General features: G+C 42.8%; 1 protein-coding gene across 11 annotated transcripts in view; it reads right to left on the bottom strand.

Annotated features, from left to right (window-relative positions):
• The window catches only part of PIP5K1A (phosphatidylinositol-4-phosphate 5-kinase type 1 alpha), a 49,207-nt gene that overhangs the window by 24,216 nt on the left and 7,154 nt on the right, over window positions 1–17,837 (bottom strand). For 3 of the 11 annotated variants that reach the window (XM_085020707.1, XM_085020715.1, XM_085020706.1), the window contains exons 2-3: window positions 7,006–7,044; window positions 6,240–6,337 (exon numbers count right to left, since the gene is read on the bottom strand). Coding sequence is in view for 2 of the 6 variants with exons in the window: in XM_085020710.1 (XP_084876836.1) it covers window positions 7,006–7,044 (39 nt within the window). In the remaining 4 variants the exon portion in view is untranslated. 11 annotated transcript variants of the gene reach the window in all.

Consider the following 17,837-nt stretch of genomic DNA (forward strand, 5'->3'; position numbering starts at 1 on the left):
CCAGGTGCAGCCCTAGAAAGACAAAAAGACCCAAAAAAAGGTAGCTTGTAAAAAAAGAAGAAAAAAAAAAAAAGATTAATGGTGGAATTCCTGCTGTGGCACAATGGCATTGGCAGCATCTCTGGAATGCTGGGACACAGGTTCGATCTCAGGCCAGGCACAGTGGGTTAAGAATCCAGTGTTGCCACAGCTGTAGGTCGTATCTGCAGCTTGGATCTGATTCCTGGCCCAGGAACTCCATATACTGTGGGGCAGCCAAAAAAAAAAAAAAAAAAAAATTAATGGTAAAACAGCAAGAGACAAGATAGCATTAAGGGCCACCAGGTAAAGCTCTGATTATGAGTAAGACCAATGATCAAGGGCCCTGAGAATTTCAGAATATAGCTAGGCTCAAAGAAGAGACTGTGGTAGCCTTAGGAGTACAAAGGCCACAGACAAAGCATTACTGGTACTAAGAGGCAAAGCAGCAAAATTTCCTTCCCCTAGTGAGTCAGAGTAGCAAAATTAAGGGGAACAGATGGTTTTCAATCCTCTTCCCCAAAAAGGAGGCAAGGGAAATGTCATCTAGCTGTTAGAAGGATGTGCTTCATAAAATGATTCAGAAACTTAAAAACCAGCAGTCCAACAAACTATGCTTTTTGTAGGATCCTTCATCTTCAATCAGGTGGACTTCAGGTAAAAAGACCATTTTAGGACTGGAACACTAAGTTAAAGCTTCCATGAACAACAAGCCAGGACGCACTTTGATTAAAACTGCTACTGGGAGTTCCCTGGTGGTCTAGTGGTTAGGACTCAGTGCTTTTACTACCATGGCCCAGTTCAATCCCTGATGTGGGACCTGAGATCCCACATTAAGACACTGTACACTGTGGCCAAAAAACCAAAAACAAAAAAAGCTGCTACTGATTTACGGCAAAATTTAAGGCATCCAGAAAACGTAAACTTTTTATATCTTAAAACCATTTAGGGAGTTCCCGTTGTGGCGCAGTGGTTAACGAATCTGACTAGGAACCATGAGATTGCGGGTTCCGTCCCTGCCCTTGCTCAGTGGGTTAACGATCCGGCATGCCGTAAGCTGTGGTGTAGGTTGCAGACGCAGCTCGGATCCTGCATTGCTGTGGCTCTGGCGTAGGCCGGTGGCTACAGCTCCGATTAGACCCCTAGCCTGGGAACCTCCATATGCCGTGTGAGCGGCCCAAGAAATAGCAAAAAAAAAAGACAAAAATTAAAAAAAAAAAAAAAAAAAAAAATTTAGATGAGCGAGCCAATACGCTATTTAAAAATCAGAAGACTTGGGAGTTCCCACTGTGGTACAGTGGGTTAAGGATCCAGTCTTGCTACAGCTGTGGCAGAGGTCGCAGCTCCAGCTCATATTCAATCCCATAGGGGTGGCCAAAAAAGAAAAATAAGGAGGAGTTCCTGTTGTGGCTCAGCGGTTAACAAACCCGACTAGCATCCATGAGGACGAGGGTTTGATCCCTGGCCTTGCTCAGTGGGTTAAGGATCTGGAGTAGCCGCAAGCTGTGGTGTAGGCTGCAGATGCGGCTTGGATCCAGCACTGCTGTGGCCCTAGCGTAAACCAGCTCCACTGGACCCCTTGTCTGGGAACCTCCAAATGAAGTGGGTGTGGCCCTAAAACGACAAGAAGACCAAAAAAAAAAAAGAAAAAGAAATGAAAAGAAAAAAAAGAGAAAAAAAAAAAAAAAAAAATCAGAAGACTTGGGTTCAGGGAGTTCCCATCGTGGTGCAGTGGAAACAGATCCGACCAGGAACCATGAGGTTGTGGGTTCAATCACTGGCCTCGCTCAGTGGGTTGAGGATCCGGCATTGCCATGAGCTATGGTGTAGGTTGCAGAGGAAGCTCAGATCTGATGTTGCTGTGGCTGTGGCATAAGCCAGCAGCTACAGCTCTGATTCAACCCCTAGCCTGGGAACCTCCATATGCTGCAGGTGTGGCCCTAAAATAAAGATAAAAAAAATAAATAAATACTTGGCTTCAAATCCCTGTTACTCAGGCAAATTGCTAACTAAAAAAAAAAAGGGAACCTATATTAGAAGGTTTATGTAAAGATGAAGGATAAACTAAATCAAAGTATTTCACGGACTGTGACATGCTATACAAATGTTATCATATGCGATTTCTAATGTAAGAGGCAAGTTAGGCCCACAGGAAGGGTTAATGTTCAATTACCTAGACCTTCATGAATTCTAATTAGCATGTTAAAGTTCTTAGCTCCTCCAAAAACCCTCAGCCTTCTCCTCCCCCAACACACCCTTTGGCAAGTGTACAAGCAACTACAGAATCAGTGATTCTCAATGAGGAAATCAGTAATGCTTTCAATTGAGAAGAAAACACTGATTCTGGCCTCCTTGGTCAGTGCTAGGCTTATCCCTTCCTCTTACCCCAGATGAAGGGGTTTGGAGGGATCTGCAGAATCAAGAGCCAACAGCCTCTTCTAGAACATAACCTTCTGCATGAAGGAGTTCACTGGACCAAGGTAAACAACAGTGAGGAGAAAAAAGAAGCAAGGTAAGTGATTAAGTGACTTCACAGCAGAGAGTATGTTTGGGGCTTTCTTAGAAACTCCCTAAAAGTTCTACTTTGCTACCTTTCCTAGTTTTATCACACAGACACATAGCCCTAGGATTGCTACTCTTTTGCTTATAAAGTACCCAGAATGAGGGTGGGAGAACTTCACTCAGTAGAATATGGTGCCGATTACTTAGCTATCTGCAACTGCGAAGCTTGGATTAATACCGAGAACACCACTGCTGAAGCAGTTAGAAGGATATCAGGGTCCAAATAATGATAATTAGAACAAGTAACACAGGAAGGAGGATCAGGACCTAAGACTTGCTCTCTTCCTTGCCTGAAGTCTTGCCCCTAGGGAACAGATCAGAGCTCCAACCAAGAAGAATAGACAAGAAGAGAAAAATATCTAGAGAATTGTATCAGTGTTGCTGTAACTCCTGGCTTGGTCCACGAGAAACCCAGTAAGAGCAGAGTGACATTTCAAGGAACTAGATACCATCTGCTAAGGCTTGACCATTTGGCTCAAGGTTCTCCCAATGAGAAACTGCCTACTGAGGTTGAAGAGTCATCAGCACTGTACCTGCTGATCTCATCATCAAGCTTTCTCTTCAGAAGGGAGAGGAGGAAAAAGTGGAAAAAAAGAGAGAAGGCCAACTCAGCATGCCAACATCCAGCTTAGTAACGCCATCCAGCTAATATTTACAGAGAATGAGATTCATCCCTGTGGATAAGACTAGAGTATCACTCAAAAGAAAGTTTTCTAGTGTGTTGTGGAAAAATACCCTCTGAAAAGTATATGCTATCATTTTATAATCCACATCCACAATCCATATACATCATCCTCATTTTAGGGGGGAAAACTGAGTGTAAGGCAGAGTAATAATGTTTTGTTTTGCTTTTAGGGCCGTACCCTTGGCATCTGGAAGTTTCCAGGCTAGGGGTCGAACTGGAGCCACTGGTGCTGGCCCATACCATAGCCACAGCAATGCCAGATCTGAGCCACATCTGCGACCTACAACACAGCTCAGAGCAACGCTGAACCCCAACCCACTGAGCAAGGCCAGGGATTGAACCTGCACTCAACCTGCACCAGTGGAAACTTTCAGAGTCCTAATGTTATAGTTACCCTTCCTCAGGGAAAAAACCTTTCTCTGTGAGGAATTTGGGACCTGCCTGTCCCCATCGAAGCCAAAACTCTGTGAAGGATTATTATTTAAATGCCTACATTATCATCAGTCCACACTAGGCAATGTGGCATATGCTACAAGAGAGAACACATTACCCAAGCATAGGTATAAAAGCTAAGGGCTTGGAGTTCCTGTTGTGGCTCAGTGGTTAATGAATCTGACTAGGAACCATGAGGTTGCGGGTTCGATCCCTGGCCTCGCTCAGTGGGTTAAGGATCCGGCAGTTGCCGTGAGCTGTGGTGTAGGTCGCAGACGTGGCTCGGATCCTGCGTTGCTGTGGCTCTGGCATAGGCCGGTGGCTACAGCTCTGATTCGACCCCTAGCCTGGGAACCTCCATATGCCGTGGGAGTGACTCAAGAAATGGCAAAAAGACAAAAAACAAAAACAAAAACAAAACAAAAAAAAAGCTGAGGGCTTGCTATAAATGCTATAGACAAAGTCCTAAGCCAGTTTCTCCTCGCTGGCTCAATTTTAATACATCTCAGCACCAGTTCAATGCTGGATTATTTCTGTTCTACAACCCCCTCCATCATTTTTCAGTAACTATTTATTGATCATTGGTTATATGTCAGGAATTATGCTAGGCACTATAGACAAAGAGTTATGTATTCCTGACCTGGAAAAGTTTATGATATCTCTACCTTTTTTTCCACTGCATGGGTATCTTCATTATCCTATTTCTCCTTAATGCTGACTATAAGACTAAACTGAAATGCTAACAAAGTTTTAGAAAGGTTATAGGGGGTGGGGGTGGAGGTGGGGCAATCTGCTGATCCACGACAGAAAGTCCAAACGACACTATTTTTATTGACAGAGGATTAACAGTAGAATCCTCCTTCAGTTCCTCTCAGTAAAATAAACAATAACAAGGAGTTCCCGTGGTGGTGCAGAGGAAACGATCTGAATAGGAACCATGAGGTTGTGGGTTCAATCCCTGACCTCGCTCAGTGGGTCAAGGATCTGGCACTGCCATGAGCTTGTGGTGCAGGTCACAGACAAGGCTTGGATCTCAAGTTGCTGTGGCTGTAGTATAGGCTGGCAGCTGCAGCTCAGATTAGACTCTTAGCCTGGGAACCTCCATATGCTATGGGTATGGCCCTAAAAAGCAAAACAAAACAAAAAAACAAACCACACACAAAAAAACAATAATAGGAATTCCCATCATGGCTCAGTGGTTAACGAATCCGACTACGAAGTTTCAGGTTCGATCCCTGGCCTTGCTCAGTGGGTTAGGGATCTAACGTTGCGGTGAGCTGTGGTGTAGGTTGCAGATGCAGCTCGGATCTGGCATTGCTGAGGCTCTGGTGTAGGCTGGCAGCTGGAGCTCCGATTCGACCCCTAGCCTGGAAACTTCCATATGATGCGGGTGTGGCCCTAAAAAGCAAACAGTAGTAATAACAATAATAAATATAAAAGGTCCCTGAAGTTCCCACTGTGGTGCAATGGGATCAGTGGCACCTCTGCAGCACCAAGACACAGGTTTAATTCCTGGCCTGGCACAGTGGGTTAGAGGATCCAGTCTTGGTGCAGCTGTGGCACAGGCTGCAACTTCAGCTCAGATCTGATCCCTAGCCTGTGAACTCCACAGGCCATGAGGAGGCCAGAAAAGAAAAAAAAAAGAAAAAGAGGGGGGAAAAAAAAAAGAGCTCCATTCGTCTCAGATGACTTTTCTTTTTTTGGTGTAAACTGTGACTTGCTCTGATTAAAAGCATGAAGGTTATGATTACTGAATTTGCAATGATTAAAAAGGCACTCTTTTGTTTTGTATTGGTGATCTCGGAATTGACTGCAGAATCAGTTACCAATCCTTAGCATAAATCCACATTAACTTCTAAAATATTTTCTGAAAGAATGATCAATAACACCACATACTGTGCATGGAGGAGCTCAGAATTCTGCTGCGTTTTTTAGAAGAGCTCTAAGTCAGAATGGGAAGTTCCTTTCTACACTTTTCTTCACCAAGGACTCCTGGTTCAGTCAGTAGCCATTCGACAATGAATATTTAATCTGGTTTAAAGCCAAGTTAGTTCACACACAGACTTGCAGATTAGTGAGAGAGCATTAAGGTATACTGGGTAGGAATGTGAACTCTGAAATCAGAACACCCAGGTTGGCTAGGTTTGAATACTAGATCTACCATTTACTAACTAGGTAATCATGGACAAGTTGGTTAAAACTCTCTAGGCCTTGGTTACCTCATCTATTAGAATGGAGATTTTGGAGTGTTTCTGTTGTGGCTCAGTGGTAACAAACCCTATGAGTCTCCATGAGGATGTGGGTCCGATCCCTGGCCTCACTCAGTGGTTAAGGATCTAGCATTGCTGTGAGTTGCAGTGTAGGTCACAGACATGGCTCATATCTGGTGTTGCTGTGGTATGGGCTGGCAGCTATAGCTCCAATTTGACCCCTAGCCTGGGAACTTCCATGTGTCACAGGTACAGCCCTATAAAGTAAAAAAAAAAAAAAAAAAAAAAAGTAATTAAATTAAAATGGAGATTTTTTTGGGGGGGGGCCACACCTGAGGCATAGGGAAATTTCCAGGCAAGTGATCAAATCCAAGCCCCAAAAGCTGCAGCAACACTGGATCCTTAACCCACTGCACCAGAGCAGGAACTCCTAAAATGGAGATATTATACTGTGAATTAAAACTCCATCTACAGGATAGGAAGGGTCAAGGGAAATGAGAGGTGCAACAGAAAGGAAAAAGAAGGTGTTTCCATTGTGGCTCAGCAGTAATGAACCCAGGTAGTATTCATGAGGATGCAGGTTCGATCCCTGGCCTCGCTCAGTGGGTTAAGGATCTGGTGTTGCAGATGAGCTGTAGTGTAGGTCACAGATGTGGCTCAGATCTGGCACTGCTGTGGCTGTGGAGTAGAATGGCAGTTGCAGCTCCAATTGAATCCCTAGCCTGGGAACCTCTATGTACTGCAGGTGCAGCCCTTAAAAAAAAAAAAGGAAAGAAAAAGAGATCCATTTACTGAAAGAAAGGAGATGGAGTTATGGGAAACTTTGAGGGAGATAAAAGATACTCAACTGATTCATTTTATACCATGGAAATGTGAGAAATAAGTTTCAATGTTAAGATAGCATCTTTTTTTTGGAGAGGGTAGAGGGAAATGGGAGCTAAAGTCAAATAATGCTTGCAAGACATCCACAGCCTTCTCAGAAGAAGACCATGTACTACTACTAAAAAAAAGTCTGCAGTTGTTACGGGGAAGAAGAGTTGGCTGCTAGTAACTACAAGGAGCTCATGCTTCTTCAGCACAGATACGCATCAGATCTACCTCTCTTACGGTTGACCCCACAGCACAGAAAGTTGAAACCTAAATGAGGAAAAACAGAAAGTTATCACTTACTTCTGGAGTTCTACTTGCTTACGGCAGAATATACATATTTAAAAAAACAACAGCAGGAGTTCTCTGGTGGCAGTTTGGGTTAAGGATTGGAGATGTCACTGCTATGGCTTGGGTCACTGCTGTGGCATGGCTTTGATACTGGGCTCAGGAACTTCTGAATGCCGCAACTCCCTCCTAAATTACCAAAAAAATCACAACTCTAAAGTTTAAAATTATTATTATTTTGCTTTTTAGGGCCGCACTCCTGGCACATGGAAGTTCCCAGGCTAGGGGTCAAGTTGGAGCTACAGCTGCTGGCCTACGCCACAGCCATAGCAACACAGTATCTGACATATCTTCAACCTACACCACAGCTCATAGCAACGCTGGATCCTTAACCCACTGAGCAAGGGCAGGGATCAAACCAGCATCCTCAGGATTCTAGTCAGATTCCTTTCTGCTGTACCACAAGGGGAACTCCCTAAAGTTTAAGATTATGAACAAGACCTGGCCTGATCCCCAGCACCATACTGTGAAATGTGAGATGATTTTCCGCAGTTCTAGGTAAATTTAAAAAAATATATATATATATAGACACACACACACACACAGAGGGAGAAGGAGAATCTCTGGCAGAAAAATTCCAGGAGTTATCACAAAACTTGTAACCCAAACAATTTCAATATGAAGTGATTTCAGATTGGCAAAAAAATTTCAGGTATAGGGAGTTCCCTGGTGGCACAGTGGGTTAAGGATCCAGCGTTGTCATTGCTGTGGCTCAGGTTTGATCCCTGGCCTGGGAACTTCTACATACCATAGGTGCAGCCAAAAAACAATTCCAAAAGATTATATACCAAAATGTTAAAATATGACCATATTAGTAGGATTAAGTTGATTTGATAACGTTATTTTTATTTACTTATTTATTTATCTTTTTAGGGCAGCACTCATGGCATATGGAGGTTCCCAGGCTAGGGGCTGAATCTGAGCTGTAGCCACCAGCCTTCACCACAGCCCACAGCAACTTAGGATCCAAGCTGTGTCTGTGATCTACACCACAGCTCATGGCAATGCTGGATCCTTAACCCACTGATTGAGGCCAGGGATTGAACCCACGTCCTCATAGTGGCTAGTTGGGTTCATTAACTACTGAGCCAACACGGAAATTCCTATATACTTATTATTTTTGGAGACTTCGTGTTTATTTATCTATTTTTGGTCTGCATTCAGAAGTTCCCAGGCCAGGGATGAAACCCATGCCACAGCAGCAGTGACAATGGCTGATCCTTAACTGCTAGGCCACCATGGAACTCCTGATTTTGTAACTTTAAATTTCTATTTTTCCTTGTCTATATAAACTTTCCATAAGAAATAATTAGGTAATTTAACAATTAAAGAAAAGATAAACAGGAATAGTTTTATTGTTGTTTTATAACCCATTTTTCCCAGTAAACTGCTATCAACACTTCCACACATACAGAACACCATCACCTCCCTCCCCACATATTAACTCAAGCTCATTACAATCATATTATGCTGCTGTAGAAATAGACTACATGGAAAAATGTGAAAAGATGATGCTTCGAAAGCTGCTGACAATTCCAAGCTACAAATAAGCATGAGTTCTATACACTCTCTCCCTTTCTCTATTATTACTTTGAGATGCCTGTACAACCTGAAACAAACCTACATTTGATATCAGGTCCTCTCTAAAGAGGTTACCTTTCATATCCTTCAGAACTATAGAAATTCTCCTATAAAACAGGGATACCTAATTTCAGCATATTTCCTGGATACTTGAAAAATATAAAAGATCTAACCTCTAAATTATAAAAACTATCTGATAAATCTTTAACGTTACTAAAATAATTTCAAAACAGCTGAACCAGCCAAATGAAGTGCCAAAGTTGAAACAACCCAATAATTATTACTAAAATACAAAGCAGAATCATCACACCATGTCACAGAAAATTTTCTGGGTAACTCTGTACTAGTCTTAAGGGAGCACTCCATTTTGGTCCTTGGCCCCAAACTAAATTGTGTTTGTGATAAAAAAAGGTACCCAAAGGGGCTGGTTTTCTAGTCACTTGGCAAAACACCACCATGACTTCATAAATCTGCTTGCTACCACTAAAACACTGGAGACTAAGATTCACTATTGAGAGGAAGGAGAAAATGGTAGCAAAAAAAAAATCAATATAAATTCTTAGAAGTGTGAAAAAGGCAAACTTCAGAGGGGGAGCCATAAAAAGAGGAGATAACTGAAACAAAGTTATTTTCAAATAGTAACAGCTCCAAGAGAAGACCTATAGCCTATACCCACACCCTCACCAGTGCCAAGAACAAAACAGAGCTGGCCCTAATACCAGAGCCTCTCCCAGTGCTTTCAGAGCACAAGCATTTCCGTCAGCGATGAGATGACATCATGTACTAGATGAAAAACTAAGAGGCAGTGTGTGGCTGACTTCAGTGTTTTAAGTACACATATAATTTGGGGACACTAGAGGCTGGCCGGATGTGCATTCCTCAGACAACTGGAGGTTTGCCTCAACAGGTCATAAAGAAGCAATCCCGGAGACCTAGCTCAATGAGCTACCAATAATACTACCCCACAAATGTGTCCATAATTCCTATACGTAAGGCCCAAAAGAAAGCTGGCTCTTTGGAAGCAAATTGCTAATTCCTAGGGGGGATTTTGGTTGATAATATTGACAGCCAGAGATTTGATCTGATTTGATTTGATTTATTGTCTTTTTAGGGCCACACCTGCAGCATATGGAAATTCCTAGGCTAGGGAATTGAACTGGAGCTGCAGCTGCTGGCCTACGCTGCAGCCACAGCAATGCTAGATCCGAGCCACCTCTGCACCTACACCACAGCTCACCTACACCACAGCTCACGGCAATGCCAGCTCCTTAACCCACTGAGTGGGGTCAGGGATCAAACCTGCATCCTCATAGATACTAGGAGGGTTTGTTATGGCTGAGCCACGACGGGAACTCCTGAGAGCCAGAGATTTAAAAAGAAATAAAAGCAAAAACAAAAACAGAACAACGTCATCAGCTTAGCTGTCTGCTGGACTATCTCAAACAATCTCTCTGGCCCTCTTTAACTTGAAATACTGAAAGCCATTTTAATTATATCATTGCATGTAGGAGGCATGTTATCCAAATGAAAATACTCAGAAATATGTCTAAAATGTCAGCCTGTCTAATGAGAAGTATTGCAAAGCACACAGTTCTAAGAGACGGTGTTCAAAAAACAAACAAACAGCATTACTATACCCTCAATAAGAACTAAACCAAGCCAATTAGAAAATCAAGCCACATCTCAGAGAAAAGATAAATTTTCCTAGCAGGTATCAATTTTTCCTAAGGATCTTCTACAAAAAAGTCAGAAAGGCAAAGACGTTCTTAAAAACAAAAGCTCAGGAGTTCCCGTCGTGGTGCAGTGGTTAATGAATCCGACTAGGAACCATGAGGTTGCGGGTTCGGTCCCTGCCCTTGCTCAGTGGGTTAACGATCCGGCGTTGCCGTGAGCTGTGGTGTAGGTTGCAGACGAGGCTCAGATCCTGCGTTGCTGTGGCTCTGGCGTAGGCCGGTGGCTACAGCTCCGATTCAACCCCTAGCCTGGGAACCTCCATATGCCACGGGAGCGGCCCAAGAAATAGCAACAACAACAAAAAGACAAAAAAAAAAAAAAAAAAAAAAAAAGCTCAAAAGCAGTTTAATCTCCCAGTCCTGGGGTAACCTCAGCTAAGAGCCAACTAAGTAAACAGCAAGGAATGAGCCAAAAGTTTACTAAGAGCTGTCTTATTTATTAGACTTTATGCCAAGTCTCTGGACTATTAACAATGTTTCTGGGAGTTCCCATGGTGGAGCAGTGGTTAAGGAATCCAACTAGGAACCATGAGGTTGTGGGTTCGGTCCCTGCCCTTGCTCAGTGGGTTAACGATCTGGCGTTGTCATGAGCTGTGGTGTAGGCTGCAGACACGGCACGGATCCTACGCTGCTGTGGCTCTGGCGTAGGCCAGTGGCTACAGCTCTGATTAGACCCCTAGCCTGGGAACCTCCATATGCTGCAGGAGTGGCTCAAGAAATGGCAAAAAGACAACAAACAAACAAACAAACCAAAAAACAATGTCTCTGAACCTCAGCTTCCTAATTTGGAAAATGAGAAGGTTAAAAATGAAAACATCTCGGAGTTCATTGTGGCGCAGTGGAAAAGAATTCGACAAGGAACCAGGAGGTTGCAGGTTCAAGATCTCTGGCCTCCCTCAGTGGGTTGAGGATCCAGTGTTGCCATGGCTGTGGTGTAGGCCAGCAGCTGTAGCTCTGATTTGACCCCTAGCCTGGGAATCTCCATATGCCATGGGTGCAGCCCTTAAAAAAAAGAAAAAAAAAAAAAAAAAAAAAACTCTATATTTTCCTCTAGTGATAAATTTTCAAGTTCTATAAGGCAAATTTCATGGTTCTCAGGTCTCAACTATGTATCTCTTGGCACTAAAATTTTTGTTGAAATTTATGGGGGGAAAAAAAAACTGAGTCCTTTTTAAAAGACTTAAGACTTACAGGTAAGGCAACCCATGGCCAAGAAGAATTTGAGATTTCTGGAAGGTCACCACCTCCCATTTCTATTACCAAACCTGGCTTTAACTATCTTGAAAAAAGCAGTGAATATTCCTGACTTGGAATGTGTGTATTTGAGCTGAGAAAATCAAACGTTAATGATATAATGAGCATTAACTTTCCCAACAATGCACTTCAACTACCCCCGGACTCAAATGCAAGAAAATCAGAGACACAGACAAGTTACTTCTCTGCCATCCCCCCCTTTTTAGGGCTGCACCCTAAAAAGCTTAAAAAAAAAAAAAAGGAACATGGAAGTTCCCAGGCTAGGGATCTAAGTCTAATTGGAGCTACAGCTGCCAGCCTACAGCACAGCAACTCAGGATCCAAGCCACATTTGCGACCTACAGCACAGCTCACAGCAATGCCAGATCCTTAACACACTGAGCAAGGCCAGGGATTGAACCCGCAACCTTGTAGTTCCTAGTCAGATTCCTTTCCACTGCACCAAGACAGGAATTCCTCTGCCATCCCTTTTACACACGTTCTTGTCAACGAGAACTTGAAGTTTACCAGGTATGTTTACTTACACTGCACAAGAAAGCTAACATTCTAAGCTACTTATATATCCTAAAAAAAAACCTCTTCTCATTCTCTCCCGAAACTTCCCTTTGCCCACTGCCCATCAACATTACTGATCCTTTGGGACAGTGCTTATCCTGGGTTAATTCCATATTGCTCAGTTTAGTAAACAAGGCAAATAATTATACTGAGCTCCCTACAAAGAATCTGCCCTTCTCTCTGTTTTTTTTTTTTTGTCTTTTTGCCATTTCTGGGCCACTCCTGCAGCATATGGAGATTCCCAGGCTAGGGGTCGAATCGGAGCTGTAGCCACCAGCCTACGCCAGGGCCACAGCAACTTGAGATCCGAGCCTCATCTGCAACCTACACCACAGCTCACGGCAATGCTGGATCGTTAACCCACTGAGCAAGGGCAGGGACCGAACCCGCAACCTCATGGTTCCTGGTCGGATTCGTTAACCACTGCGCCACGATGGGAACTCCCTGCCCTTCTCTCTCTTTTTTTGTCAGTCTCCCTCAGATTCCAACAGTAAGGGGACTATTTGGGAATCAGATGTTTAAAAATTAATACATACTGTATCCAGCCATTAAAAATAAACAGACTGGAGTTCCCATCGTGGCGCAGTGGTTAACGAATCCGACCAGGAACCATGAGGTTGCGGGTTCAGTCCCTGCCCTTGCTCAGTGGGTTAACGATCCGGCGTTGCCGTGAGCTGTGGTGTAGGTTGCAGACGCGGCTCGGATCCCACGTTGCTGTGGCTCTGGCGTAGGCCGGTGGCTACAGCTCCGATTCAACCCCTAGCCTGGGAACCTCCATATGCCACGGGAGCGGCCCAAGAAATAGCAACAACAACAAAAGACAAAAAAAGACCAAAAAAAAAAAAAAAGTTTGGAGGGGTTGAGGGGAAAAGTTCAAACAGAAAACAATAAAGAAATAACAGTAGCACATTAGGAGAGATGAACAAAACAAGATCAACCCATTATGTACAAACTAAACAATGCTCTCTTTTGATAGGAAAGGGTGGAGAAGTAAAGTCAGCAGGGGAAGTGAGCTAGAAAGGGGTATCCTCTAGGAAACACCATCAATCCAAATACTCTGAGTCTGAATGGTGGGTTGAACCTTTGTAACACAGAGATTCCCTCCACCAGATTATCAGAAAATCAGCATACTTCCTGAAGTATACTTGTATCCTCGATTAAGAGGATATACCCAGTAAAAAAAAGAAAGAGAAGAAGAAACTGACAACTCTGGTCTTTTTGCTTTCTTCATGTCAAGTAAGAATATCCCAAAATTTTAGGAAGAAAACATCCAGCTTAAAGGATAAAATAACCTCCCCATCTTCCTGCTCCCCAGTTTGGCCTGGTGTTATCCTGTTGTACATTTCACAAGCTATAGTTGCTATTACATTATCAAAGAATAGGCTGATAAAATAAGTAACAGCTAGCAGCTAGCACATATGTGAGGAAAGTTATTAATCAGAAGAATTTTTATCAACCCACAATACCATACAGAAATTAACAAACATAATACACACTTTGATATTCAAAGCTAACTTGTAAGTACACATTACCAATTAGTATCACATACTGGATGCCTAGTAAGTTCATATAATTACACTTGACACTGATCGGCCATGGTGGAAATAAATGGGTAATTTAAAAAAATGACATTCTGGGCAGTTTCCATAGTGGTGCAGTGGTTAACGAATCTGACTAGGAACCATGAGGTTGTGGGTTCGATCCCTGGCCTTGCTCAGTGGGTTAAGGATCCAGCATGGCTGTGGTATAGGCCAGCACCTGTAGATCCAATTCGACCCCTAGCCTGGGAACCTCCATATGCCACGGGAGCAGCCCTAGAAAAGGCAAAAAGACCAAAAAAAAAAAAAAAAAAAAAAAAGACATTCTGGGAGTTCCCGTTGTGGTATGAGTTAAGGATCTGGTGTTGATGAGATGAAGCTGTGGCTCCTATTTGATCCCTGGCCCAGGAACTTCCATATGCTATAGTGTGGCAAAAAAAGAAAAAAAAAAACACATTCTGATGTCAGTTTTCTGATAGAATCTACCAAGGGGATAAAAGGAAAAAAAGGGGCGTTCCCGTCGTGGCACAGTGGTTAACGAATCCGACTAGGAACCATGAGGTTGCAGCTTCGATCCCTGCCCTTGGTCAGTGGGTCAAGGTTCCGGCGTTGCCGTGAGCTGTGGTGTAGGTCACAGACGCGGCTCGGATCCTGCGTTGCTGTGGCTCTGGCGTAGGCTGGCAGCTACAGCTCCGATTCGACCCCTAGCCCAGGAACCTCCATATGCCGCAGGAGCGGCCCAAGAAATGGCAAAAAGACCAAAAAAAAAAAAAAAAAAAAAAAAAGGAAAAAAAGGAAGAGGTGTGTAGGTGTCAAAACCCTTTGCGGAGAAAACAAAAAGAAAATTCTCTCCCTACTTATAAAATACCTAGCAAAATGGTACCTGGGTAATAGTCTGACTACATGGCATTGTGTTCTATCTTTACATTTCCAAATTTCTTTTTTTTAATATATATTTAACACTTCCAAATTTCAATTTCTCACTCCAGTAAAGTGGCTTAGGTTGTTTTAATTTCACTAGTATGGAAGACTTTAAAGGAAAGAGATCAGTACAAATAGCTTTCACTATAGACAAAGAACACGGACCAAAAAAAACTTCAACAAAATCCCTACCATTTGGAGTTGTCAGATTACAGTATACATTTACTGGTGGAGCTCTTCAGGAAAGAACAAAGCCACCAGAATCAAGGACTGATGAGAACGGCCCTACCATAAAGATTTCCAGCAAAAAACCCTTGAATCCCGTGTCTTCTGTGGTTTCCCTCAGTATTTAAGGGGGAAAAAGGTCAGAAAAGGAGCTGTAAAAGTTACCTCCAAGTCATTTGTGCTCACGATAAAATTTTGGTGAAGTGTGACAATTTCAGAAATCTTCTGGTCTGAAGCAAAAGAAGCTACAGGTTCAAGTACAACTTCTAAAGTTTCAAGTGCTTTTCTCAGGGAAGTCACACATGATATTATCACACAGCTCTTATTTCAGTGGATCAATGGACACTTTAGCTCTCTAACTTTACTTTTTAACTCCTCCACTAACTTCAAATCAAGTCTCCAAAACAGAAACTCTCTACTCCCTTTCCGGTAGTAAAAAGGGAACTCAGTGGCTCAATTTCAAACTCTTTTGATGGACTAGACAAACTGCAGACAGGGAAACAGGTTCCCTGTACACTGGTGTGACATATGGTTGTACTGTCAACAGTACCTCATCGGGGCTGATTTTTTAAGTGGTGCCGCAGTCCAAATAATGATGATGTGGGAGAAAGGAAGAGAAGAAATAAATTTCCTTCACACAAGGAACAGCTGACAAGAAACTGCAACACCTTTTATAAACAACCAAAGTTTAAGAACAAGCACATGATGATGGCTGCTGTAAGCTGACATTCATTATAATTGCCTCCTTCAAATCCAAACATGGTAATTACTTCAATGAGAAAGGATGTCAAACATCTCTTAAGAGTATATGCTTTGCTCTACCCTCTGTATTTCACTTGTCAGCAGAATAAAAGACCACAACAGTTCTTTTTTTTTTTTTTTTTTTTTGTCTTTTTGCTATTTCTTTGGGCCGCTCCCGCGGCATATGGAGGTTCCCAGGCTAGGTGTCGAATCGGAGCTGTAGCCACCAGCCTACGCCAGAGCCACAGCAACATGGGATCCGAGCCGCGTCTGCAACCTACACCACAGCTCACAGCAACGCCAGATCATTAACCCACTGAGCAAGGGCAGGGACCGAACCCACAACCTCATGGTTCCTAGTTGGATTTGTTAACCACTGCGCCACGACGGGAACTCCTACAACAGTTCTAAATTACCTGTCCTTCCTAATTTGAAGGCCAAAGATTCTTAATTTCTCTGGTACAATCCAGACAGAGAACCACTCCTCTCCAATCACAAATAAAACATATTCTCAATAGCTTTTCTGCATCAGAACCAAACATCATATACTCTTCAAAAACATATCCTTAAGGAGTGCCTGTCGTGGTGCGGCGGAAACGAATCTGACTCGGAACCATGAGGCTGTGGGTTCGATCCCTGGCCTTGCTCAATGGGTTAAGGATCCAGCGTGGCTGTGGTATAGGCCAGCACCTGTAGATCCAATTCGACCCCCAGCCTGGGAACCTCCATATGCCACTAGTGTGGCCCTAAGAAACAAACAAAAAAAAAATCCTTGAAATAAAATATTCTATTACATTCAATAAGCCAAAACCTAAGTGAACGTGCAGATACACAGAAAAAAATCAACACTGCATACCTGTGTTTTATGATATCCATGATAATCCTGTAATGTTTTTAGGAATATTTATGAGAATTTTTCTTAATTTCTTAACCCAAATGTTTCAATATTTGCCAAAGAAGTAGGGAAGGAGGGTGTAAAAGAAACAAAAATAAAAAAGGAATCTAAAGCTATTTATTTTTAGTCATTTTTACATCTTGACTTCACATGTGAACACAGTAGAGTCAAGGAGCTATGAGGTCCACTGAAGCCTAATACCTGACTTTCTGGTGAAAACACAATAGGAAAAAACATGTATACAATCTGAATTACATTCTGCTAGTCCTAGGATCTGGCAGGAAATATAAAAACATACAAAAATATCAAACAGTGTGACATCTACTATGGCTGTGCTGTAGGCCAGCAGCTACAGCTTTGATTTGACCCCTAGCCTGGGAACTTCCATATGCTGTGGGTACAGCCCTAAAAAGACAAAATAAATAAATAAATAAATAAAGATAATGGGACTCTCTTCATAGGAGTTGAGACCTAAAGAGGAGGATGATATATCAATATGTGACAGAAATATTTCCTTCTACTCCTAAATCTGTCCACCTGGCCAATACTTGCAGGAGATAGAAGGTGAATCAAGTTTTGGGCTATAAACACATGGTTTTTAAGATTAAACTGGTTTCTAATAGCTGATTTGTGAGTTAGAAAGAAAAGATTTTTTTTTTTTTTTTTTTTTGTCTTTTTGCTATTTCTTGGGCCGCTCCTGCGGCATATGGAGGTTCCCAGGCTAGGGGTCGAATCAGAGCTGTAGCCACTAGCCTACACCAGAGCCACAGCAACGCGGGATCTGAGCCGCGTCTGCAACCTACACCACAGCTCACGGCAACGCCGGATCGTTAACCCACTGAGCAAGGGCAGGGACCGAACCCGCAACCTCATGGTTCCTGGTCGGATTCGTTAACCACTGCGCCATGATGGGAACTCTCGAAAGAAAAGATTTTAAGTTAAGGCGCTACTGTGTTAAAAAAAAAAAAACCATTTTAGGACTTTCTGCTGTGGTGCAGGAGGTTAAGGATCCAGAGTTGCTACAGCTGTGGCTCAGATTCAATACCTAGCCTGGGAATTTACATATGTCCCGGGAGCAGCCAAAAAACCAAAAACTGTCATTTTTAACTTTATCCTTCTCCACAGAATGCAACATGAGTTGTTCCCGCCCTCTAATCCTTTACAGGAAAGGCAAAAATTACCTCCCAAGAAACTAAAAATAGATGTACATAAATAAAACTGCAGTTTATGAAAAAGATATTTGTGACCAAGTATTCGCTCATCTGAGCTGGA

This window comes from Sus scrofa, chromosome 4 (genome assembly GCF_054392235.1).
Source record: "Sus scrofa isolate SSC_HxYL_T2T_F1_AM1 chromosome 4, Sscrofa_HxYL_maternal_Yorkshire_Landrace_v2.0, whole genome shotgun sequence".
NCBI lineage: Eukaryota > Metazoa > Chordata > Mammalia > Artiodactyla > Suidae > Sus > Sus scrofa.